This window comes from Hyposmocoma kahamanoa, unplaced genomic scaffold, assembly GCF_003589595.1.
Source record: "Hyposmocoma kahamanoa isolate Upper Pololo Valley unplaced genomic scaffold, ASM358959v1 116, whole genome shotgun sequence".
NCBI classification, from domain to species: Eukaryota; Metazoa; Arthropoda; class Insecta; order Lepidoptera; family Cosmopterigidae; genus Hyposmocoma; species Hyposmocoma kahamanoa.
The window spans coordinates 1,792,001-1,801,684 of record NW_020653391.1 but is presented as its reverse complement, the minus strand read 5'-3'; the positions used below and the strand labels follow the sequence as shown (position 1 = coordinate 1,801,684).

The following is a 9,684-nucleotide window of genomic DNA, read 5'->3' as shown; positions in this document are numbered from 1 at the left end:
AAAACTAATTTGTTTGTATTTGGCATTAAGACGTGGTAGGCTAATGGTTTGACCGTGGTTTGACTTAAACGCCTCTCACGCAGAGACTGTCAGAGTTAGAGACTAAACGGACGGGTGGGCGATGTGATGGATGGCTCTCCACAACCGCGCGCACTCAATGTGCTGTGTGTATATAAATTTTAAAAAAATTTAAATGATTTTTTCTTCCCTGGGTATTGTTACGATGCGACCTCCTTCATAGCCGTTTTATCATATACCTTTTAACGCCCTCTTTTCTGATTCCTGGCCACTTTCTTTTGTAATTAGAATTTTTGTATCGTTCTCCAATTCCCTTACTTCGTCATTCTTATTCTGCTTCGTTCTGTAGTCACTCCTAACAAAATTCTCGAAGAGAAAGGGCATGTGGGTCGTAAAAGCTCCAAAGAGGGTGATAAGAAGGTGGGATGACAATAAAGAAGGTCGCATCGTCACAGGCAAAATATTACATTTTACCGTCTGTCGAGGGGGTCCTCCGCGTCGCACAGTTAAGGGCCAGAGTCCGTGGTTTCGAATCCGAGCACGCACCTCTGAGATTCTCGGAGTCGATGTGCGAAATTAATTTGAAATTTACCACGAGCTTTTCACAGTAGGAAAACGTCGTGATGAAACCTACACGTCGAAGAAGGTTCACAGTCCTCGGAAAACGTGTGAAGAATTGGGCCAGTGTGGCGGACCATGGCCTAAACCCTCGCCCGAGTAGAGACCCCTGCCCAGCAGAGGGACGTATAAATTGGTAGATGAAGATTGGACACTCGAGTGTCTTACAAAAACAAGGAGCGTACTATGTTGTGACCTTGTACAGGGCCAAGAGCACGTCAAGCTTGACACTAAAGAGTTAAATCCAACTCTATGCCGCTTTCTACAAGAACGGTCCAAAGTACAAAGTGTCAAGCTTGATGTGCTCTTGACTGTACAACGACAGATAAGGAAGAATGGGCATGACGAAACTAATTACTTATGCACCATTCATCTACAAAAACTGTCACTTTTTCAAACAACTAATCTAAACGCTATTTACATGACATAAAGGTGCCAATTTGCAAGATAAATTTCGTCATTTATAGTAACTCAAGGTGATGCCGACCGTACCTCCATGGTAGGTTTTTTTTGCACAGAATCGTAATAAAGTTTGTAAACGAGGCTGTCTCTACGACATTTGTAACAATGGTACCTATTTCGATCGATACAAAAGTTAGTATACGCATAAAACAAGTGTGGGTTAAATATAAGTATCGAATTAAAACTCGGTCTCATGGTCACGGTCAACCGTCATCCGTAACCATGGGACCTGTAAAGGACCCGAAACGTTGGTTTGTTTGCAAAAACAAATATACGCGATGTAAATCCGGAAAAATAGTTTCATTTCCTATAAATAAAAGTACCTAATTAAGTAATATTATGTAATTCTATTGTACCGTGTTGAGCTAAAGACGCAGTGTGCCAAAATTGTTTATCAAAAATTACACCTTACATCATTTACAAAGCGTTCAAATTTGCTGTTTACAAACGGGTCAGGTCGTAAGGCTTAGTCAGTAGTGTACCTCAACTACTCACCCAGTTTGTCTTGATCCTCAGGAGTACATGAAGTCCAATCAGGGTGGAAAACTCCCGCAACTTCCTCCCATGCCCTCCGCCTTTCACTTTTAATGGAATATTCTTTAACTTTTGGGTTCCATATACATTCACGTGACTGTATCTCAACTAAAAACCTTTCAGTATCAATCATCATCATATTGAGAAAGATTTGAAAACAATAGGACGCAAAATTAACAGCACGACTCTGACGAGCGGAATTCAGCGACAAAATGGCGCGTTCTATGGACTCGGCTACGGCGGCATCGGCACGGGGCGGCGCACATTCCTTCCACGCGCGCAACGTTGCCAAAATTACGCGTCAACGTGGCAACGTCGCGGAAGCACGGAATCACGCGCGCGGAGAAGGTTAACTTCGATACGGAACAAGCTATCAACGTAAAAGTATGTTTATGTAATTTAAATTGTCGTGTGGTATCGAGCGAAATTCCGCGCGCAGCAGCAGAAATTATTCGGCTACATTTTTTAGCAGCAGCAGCAGAGCTTCTTGTGAAAGATTTAGTCAAAAGAAGTACTGCCACCTTACCTATTTCTGCCGCCAAGCAATAATGTGGAAATCACTGCGTTCCTATTTTGAAGGGTGCTGGTGAAATTACAGGCACATGGGACTTGTCAACTTATGTCTCGAGGTGACGGGTGCAGTGGCAGTGCCCCTCAGATCTTTGCAATGTAAAGCTCTAAATGGTACTGCAACTGTTATGGATAGGCGTGTCGCTTACCACCAGGAACACAACTGGTTTATCCCGTCTTTCACTTGGTATTATGAAAAAGAAATTACTCTTTTCTTTACTATATACTTAATACAAAGCAGCAACATGAATTCCACGTGTGTTTTAGGAAATAAATACAACAGAACACAAAGAAATGAAATACAACAGGCGGCCATGTGCTAATCAGTTATTACACAATATTCATTCTCAATTTTATTGAAAATATCTTGGAATGAGCATATCAAAACTTAATTCTTCACACTGCTAACAAAATGCATACAATTATGCAACATCCTAGGTGTATTTTACGTAGAAAAGAAAACTAGTAGAGGTAAATATAGCGTAAGACCCATACGATGAGACGACACTTTCCAAGTGTTGATTGACAGTCGCGGTGGTCCATCGATCATCTAAAAATTCTCAGTTGCGTATAGTCACTCTATTCAATATAAATTACGTTATTTAAAGCTCTTGCTCGAAACAATGTACCGAAAGGGAAAATTTCAGAAAAAAAATGTTGCTAAGCAAAGATGGAAGGAAGATATAGTTTAATGCCCCATTACTTAATAGTCCCGTTTGGAACTACATATTTTGGTGAGATCTTTAGTATTTAAACTCACATCAGTAATTGTTGCGTAACTTTTCCTGGTAAAAAGGATTTATTTTTTATCATCGTTAATTTTCATTAGGCTAGACTCTACTTAACGGGCTAAGATGATGATAATGGGACAGCCCATCATTGTTCCCTATCGCCATGTTCCCTATAGCTTTATATCGAATAGTGATGGGAGGAAATATGGGAGGCGTTTGCCTAGAAATATTTATAAAAAATATGTACCTTACCAACCATACGCAATGTTTAGGACGACAGCAACAGTGTTGCAATCAAAGCTAAAGTTTAGGTTTGAAAAGAAAATATTTCTTTCTTTTTGTATCTGTTACTAAAAAATTTAATTTTGGTGCTATTATATAACAATTTGTATATTTATATTATTCGTATAATCTCCGTTCTCCTTATAGAATACAACGCCATCTTTGGCAATCATACGAAACTACCAGTTCACTTTAACACCTAACATCATTGTCAGATCTTTTACCTAGCAACCTCATGATAGGTTCATGATCATTGCACGTTTTGAAAAGACTGTGTAATAAATAATATTAACGTTCCTGTGAACCTTCTTCAATGTATAGGTTCTTCAGTGTTTCCCTTCACTGATAGCATGAAATATTATAATTATATTAAAATCATAGTTACATTAATTCACATGACGCCTCATCGACCTCTCAATAGAGAAGCAACAGTTATCCCACTGGGCTGCCATCACTCTTACAATAATCTCGCAAAACAACAAATATTGTCGACTATTCACGAGATTCATGTCAAGGCAAATGTTATGGCAAATGTGCTCAGACAGCGACATCTATGATTTTTTAAATAAATCTTTCGAACAGTAAAAACCCCTTATTCACGTAGCATTCTGGTTTCGATGTCATGTCACGCCTACTGTGTTCATTCTCTTTCTATTTGATAGAAAGAGATACCTAGAGGATTCTATTCTTTTCTAGCTCAGTCCGGTGATTAAAATGACCGGCAGGTTTCCTTTTTTTCCATTGGCTATTCGACACATAGGTACATACAATGTCAAATAAAATAATTTTTATTATTCGTTAAAAAAATCTAAGTTACTTTTCTGCTGGTATAAATGTTTATTTATATTTATTACCAATGCATGTTACACAGGAGTACGTACTTTTAATAGGTAACATCGGAATTATGGTCAGATTATTGAGAGAAATAATGATTAATTACTACTTACATGCCAGGTGCGCACTTACATTTCCATAAAAAAATAGACGTTCCGTCGTCTTATTATGAATTGCTGTCAATTGCTTTTTGAACGCCATTTTCAAGGCTAGCATTTCATATAACGCAATCTCATGCAATTTTCAAATTATTATTTAACATTTTTATTCTAATTCCGTATAAACCTACTTACTTCATTCCCGGTAGGTTAAAAAAATTACTTCGCAATTCGCATGACGCCAACTAAAGTACCGCTAAGCAAGCGCTTTAGGTCGTCGCGCGTTTCGTTCGTTCCATCTGGATGAAACCGACCATCTACCGCCATTTTGTTTATGCGCTTGTCTCTTGTCTATAATTTTCTCAATAGATCGTATTTATGGCAAGGTCCGTAGATAATTTTACTCTTTGGAATCTTCGAAGTGCTCTGTGATTTATTGTGTATAATTGTAAAACAATGGATCCGAATTTCTGCGTATATTTTCCAGGATTTTCCTGGAATATTAACGAGGGAGGTGGTATGCTGCAATGGATTCTTGGTCAAGCCTCTGTCGATGCTGTCTCTCACCGGAATCGCAAGTGTCGTTTAATAACGAAGAATTAAATGTGAAGCAGAAGTTTCATGAAATCACTACTATACTGGTATGTTCTCTAAATGTATATATTTGTCTTTGTGCGTAATTTACTTTACGCCCTTTTATGTGATAAATGTACAATGTAATTAACACGATACAATATAATCGCCGTGATGTCAGAAACATAACCTATAAGTAAAAGAAAAAGTAGTTTAAATGTTTATTCAATTTCTCTTGGCTTTAGTGATATAACTACTTTGAACTGAAACAAAGGAGGCTATGAAATAGGACTTAGGATATTGTAATCATTTAAGAGCATACAAATTTTGCTAAATGCTGGCCTCATCGTAAACATCTTGCTGGCCGCCGTTCTCGGTAACTGGGCTGTAGAGGAAAGTTATGTACAATAAAAAGTTTTGATTTATGTGTAAAATTTTGGAAACAAGCATTAAAAGTAATTTATGTAAATTAATTTTATTTTTTTTATAAAATAGAGCTGACCTCCAAAAGTGTACTTGTACGCATCCGCAGAGTTCGTTACCGCTGTCTCCTCAACTATAACTGAAATGGATATGGAAGTCATCAAAATGATTCGTTTGAACCCAAACGCTGGGTAGATAGATGGTCTATACATTTGAGAAGTTTCTCTCATCTGTTTGCCATTTCCATCATCAGATCGGCTCTAGGTCACCATAACATTTTGTTTTTATTGTAATTACATCTGTTTGCCAAGTTTTATTGCAATTGGCTAATGGAAAGTGAGTGAAACCCAATAAACTGGATTCATTCCCTATTTAGCCATCCTTAGAGGTGAATATTATCTTCAAATTTGAATGGAAGCACTGTCTAATCGCGTAACATACAAAATATAGTTTAATTACGAACCTTCCCTTTTTCTCAAGTTGGTTAAAAGTGACACATTTCTTTTTTTGTTTTCATAATGCCGCCTTCTGATTTGGTTCAGTCTGATCTATAACTCTATGTTATTTTAGCATTAATCATGTTCAAATATGAGTGATAACTTATTTAATAACTTAAAAGTTAAAAAAGCCTAAAATACTGCAATACTTACATAATTAACACTATGTTTGAAATACATAGAGACTTACTGTTCTTATCATAAGCATGGCAGAATAATGCTATTTGAGTTTAAGATGTAAGGTATAGGTAATTGATATGGTACCTTAAATATGTATCCAGTCATTTAAGAATTATTTTTTATTCTTGTTCATAATAATTATGATCACAGTTTGCCAGTTCTTGACCTTAAATCCCTGACCTAGGCTGACTGTGCCATTGCTGAGGAATACTGCCAGAATCTAAAATAATTAACAATAATAATAAAAAAACTCACACCTCAAGCCACTTTACTGGTAGACCAGTGACACTCGTTTACATGTTGCACCCATATTTTAAACATTTAATACCAGCATCTATACAAGCATTTATCTCCAAACTGCAGTCACCTGTCACTTACTATATATTTCGGATTAGTAATATATATTCAAAACCATGCATAACTCAGAAATAATCTCACCGTTTGTGGTTTTCACATTCTAGGTTAACGAGAATGATGGTTTGCCACAGCGGCTTTGTGAAGAGTGCTTTGCAGTTCTGAATTCAGCCAGTCAGTTCAGAAGACAGTGCATCAAGATGGATGCAGAACTCAAGCTCCAACTTGAATCTTTACTTAAACAAACAAATAAGAAAGACCAAGAACAAAACATTCAAGATGAAACTACAAATTCAGAAGAAGATTTTGCTAGCAACCCAATAAAGCAACTGGAGTCAATTATGAAGAAAGAACCAACAGATAGCGATGAAGATTATTATTATGTACTTGTCATTGATGATCCTAAAGATAAAGAGAAGTTGAGCAATGAACCAGAAATGATTACTATAAAAGAAGAACTTATACAAGACATAACTGAAAAGGAACCAATTAGAGACCATAATGAGGATAGTCAAAAAATGAACACATTTGAAAATTCTTATGAATCATTTATGATATCCAACAACAGGGTTCCTGTAAATGTACCAGCTACTATCCTCGAAAATGAAGAAGAAAGTCCTGAGAATGAAGATTCACAATTTGACAATGTTATGGACATTGATGAGAGTCAAGACAGCACTTCTCAAGACCAAAATCTGCCACATATTGAGGATTCAGAAGATGCTTGTCTTGAGGTACAAGAAATAACAGACATTGTTAACACATTGCCAGAGAAAAACAGCATTATTAAAATTCTGACCACAGGTGCAGATGGTACAATTTTCTTAAAAGGAGAAGATGGGATTCAGTATCTGACTACTGACACTCAACTGATCACTAATGATGATGATGGGGATCCCATGGGTCAAGAAGAAGTAATTTTCTGTGAAGGAGATGATACTTCACAGTTTCAAATTCTCAAATGTGACGGCTCAGAATTAGTGATTGAATATACTGATAGTGACCAAATAGCTACAGTACTTAAGCAGGAAGATGGTTCATTCTTATGTGATTGTGGAGAACAATTTCAAGACCTATCTGAATATGAGAAGCATCAATTTAAGCACAATCCAGCTGGAGAACATCTGTGCAACTTATGTGGAAAAGGCTTTGAGTCCGCCGAGATTCTTACTGGTCATATGTTACTACATAATGTAGCAGGATTGCTGGTAACATGTCCTTTCTGTCACCAATTAATCAGAAGAAATGCTCTAACCCAACATATCAAATATGGACACAATAACATTAAACCAAAATGTGACCTATGCTCCAAAACATTTGCCAATCCGAACAATTTGAAACGTCACATGATGATCCATTCTGGCATCAGGGAATTTGAGTGTGATATATGCCTGAAACGTTTCCATCAAAAGATTACAATGCAGACTCATAGACTCACACACATGAACCCGTTTGCTTGCAATCAATGTGATATGACATTTGAAAATAAAACTGCAATACAAAGTCATAAGGAATCTGATGAATGCTCAAAATCTAAAGTTAAGAAGGTGAAGGAAGAATTGATGAAGACAGTCAAGCAGGAAATAACAACTAATTTTGGGAAACTGCTGGGTTATGCTTGCTCTCTGTGCAAGAAGATGTTTTCACTTGAAACTGCTTTAGAGCAACATGTGGAAAGCACTCACATGGTTGATCCATCTGAATTGCTCTGTTCTGAATGTGGAGAAGTATTGCCTTCTAAAAAGGAAATGCAAAGTCATATGATGAGCCACAAAAATTACAGACAACGGAACGCCAAACGATTTGAATGTAGTGTCTGCAGAAAGAGTTGTTCAAGCCAAGCTATGTTGATTATGCACGAACGAGTCCATACAAATGAGAGACCGTATCCATGCGCCTTGTGCTCACTCCGGTTCAAGACAAAAACCCACCTACGAACTCACCAACTCACACATACAAGGGAAAAGAAATTTGGTTGTTCAGTTTGTATGAAATTCTTTGCACTAAAAGGCAATCTTGTTGTACATCTTCGAACGCACACTGGTGAAAGACCATATGCATGTACGTTATGTGGAGAAGCTTTCATAGATTCCAAATACCTCAAAAAACACAAATTAAAGAAGCATGCCATTGACAATGTTCCGTGGAATCAATATTAGGGCCTTTTTTAATTTGGTGTGTAATATTTTTGTTATACAATTAAGTTTTGTCTGCCTAAAGTTGTTGCGCGACGGGCTAACGTTAACTTTACACTGGATGTGAAAAAATAATACCATATGTGTTCATAAACATGTTTTATAACAAAGTGTGTACATGTAAGACCATAGAGTATAAAGCAGAATAGTGTAAATGTACAATTTACGCAGCCATCGTGCCAGTTTTTGTGGCAAGACTTATAATAATTTTTACCAACTCTAATTTTTTAGCTTCTTTAGTCCCGATCGCGGCCAAGTCTTTAGAGTTGGTAGCAATAATAAATTAATCATTTAATTTTATTTACTTTGAAAACGTATTTTTATCCTTTAATAAGGGCTACTATCGGTCATAACGCATGTTTACCTTGTGTAAATTTTTAGTTATGGCTTCCATTACACCTATTTATTTATGGGCAGAAAAGGCTGACGATGTTTTTTATCCTAAGTATGGTGGCTATATTTAATTTCGACATAAATGTTTATATAGTCATTCAAAGACATAAGATCTAACTCAATAATTTTACAATACCTCTTAGCGCGTTTTTAGAAAGTTAAAGGTTAGATTAGTTGACAGTTTGTGTTTTTTCAAGAGTTTGTGTTTTGTTTATTTTATTTAATCTATCACATTAATGTGAATAATTTAATGAATTGTCAACATTTTATAGCAAAAATCAGGTAATTCAGTAGTATCAGTTTCGTTTTGTATATTAATATTAAGTCTTTCGAAAAAAAATTTGTTAGTCTAAATAATAAATACATATGACATTGGAGGACAGATAACTAATAAATATTCTGATAAAACAACAATTATTTTTGATTGTGAATAAGGAACTTTGTGGTGACCTTTACTTTTCTGTAAAATCAAAGATTTCTACGTAGACCGGATAAGAAACTACTCTATCGTATTTTCACTGTAGATAGAGTACATTCAACCCTCGTAAGATTCACCAAATTATAGTAGGAAAAGCGCTAAATGCCCAATCAAGTTATATGTGGATATGGCTCTGTCGTTTTCACCAACGTCAGGGTTGGAAGACTGCGATAATGAGACAAATTTTCGGTTATAGAGTGGATTTTGCTTTGGGCCGAATAAGTCTTTGTATTAGTCTTAAAGATATGCCAAACAGTGTAGTAAGAGAGCGTGGTGGTATGAAAGATTATGTAGTGACCACCTGATAGAGACTTGCTTCGATGGTTTGGCCATAGATTTTTTCGATTTGGATGTAGAGAAAAACAATGTTGGTAGATTGACGGTCAAACTAGAGTCAATGTGAATGAAGGCGTGGGAAATGATAGACCGCGAACTTATCTCAAT

General features: G+C 36.5%; 1 protein-coding gene across 1 annotated transcript; it reads left to right on the top strand.

Moving 5' to 3' along the window:
- Positions 1 to 4,466: 4,466 nt before the first annotated feature.
- On the top strand, positions 4,467 to 9,037 carry LOC113239776 (oocyte zinc finger protein XlCOF6-like). Its single transcript, XM_026476888.1, has 3 exons — positions 4,467 to 4,533; positions 4,635 to 4,788; positions 6,282 to 9,037. The coding sequence occupies exons 2-3, from the start codon at positions 4,675 to 4,677 to the stop codon at positions 8,331 to 8,333; spliced, it is 2,166 nt and encodes a 721-aa protein (XP_026332673.1). The 5' UTR covers positions 4,467 to 4,533; positions 4,635 to 4,674; the 3' UTR covers positions 8,334 to 9,037.
- Positions 9,038 to 9,684: the final 647 nt, after the last annotated feature.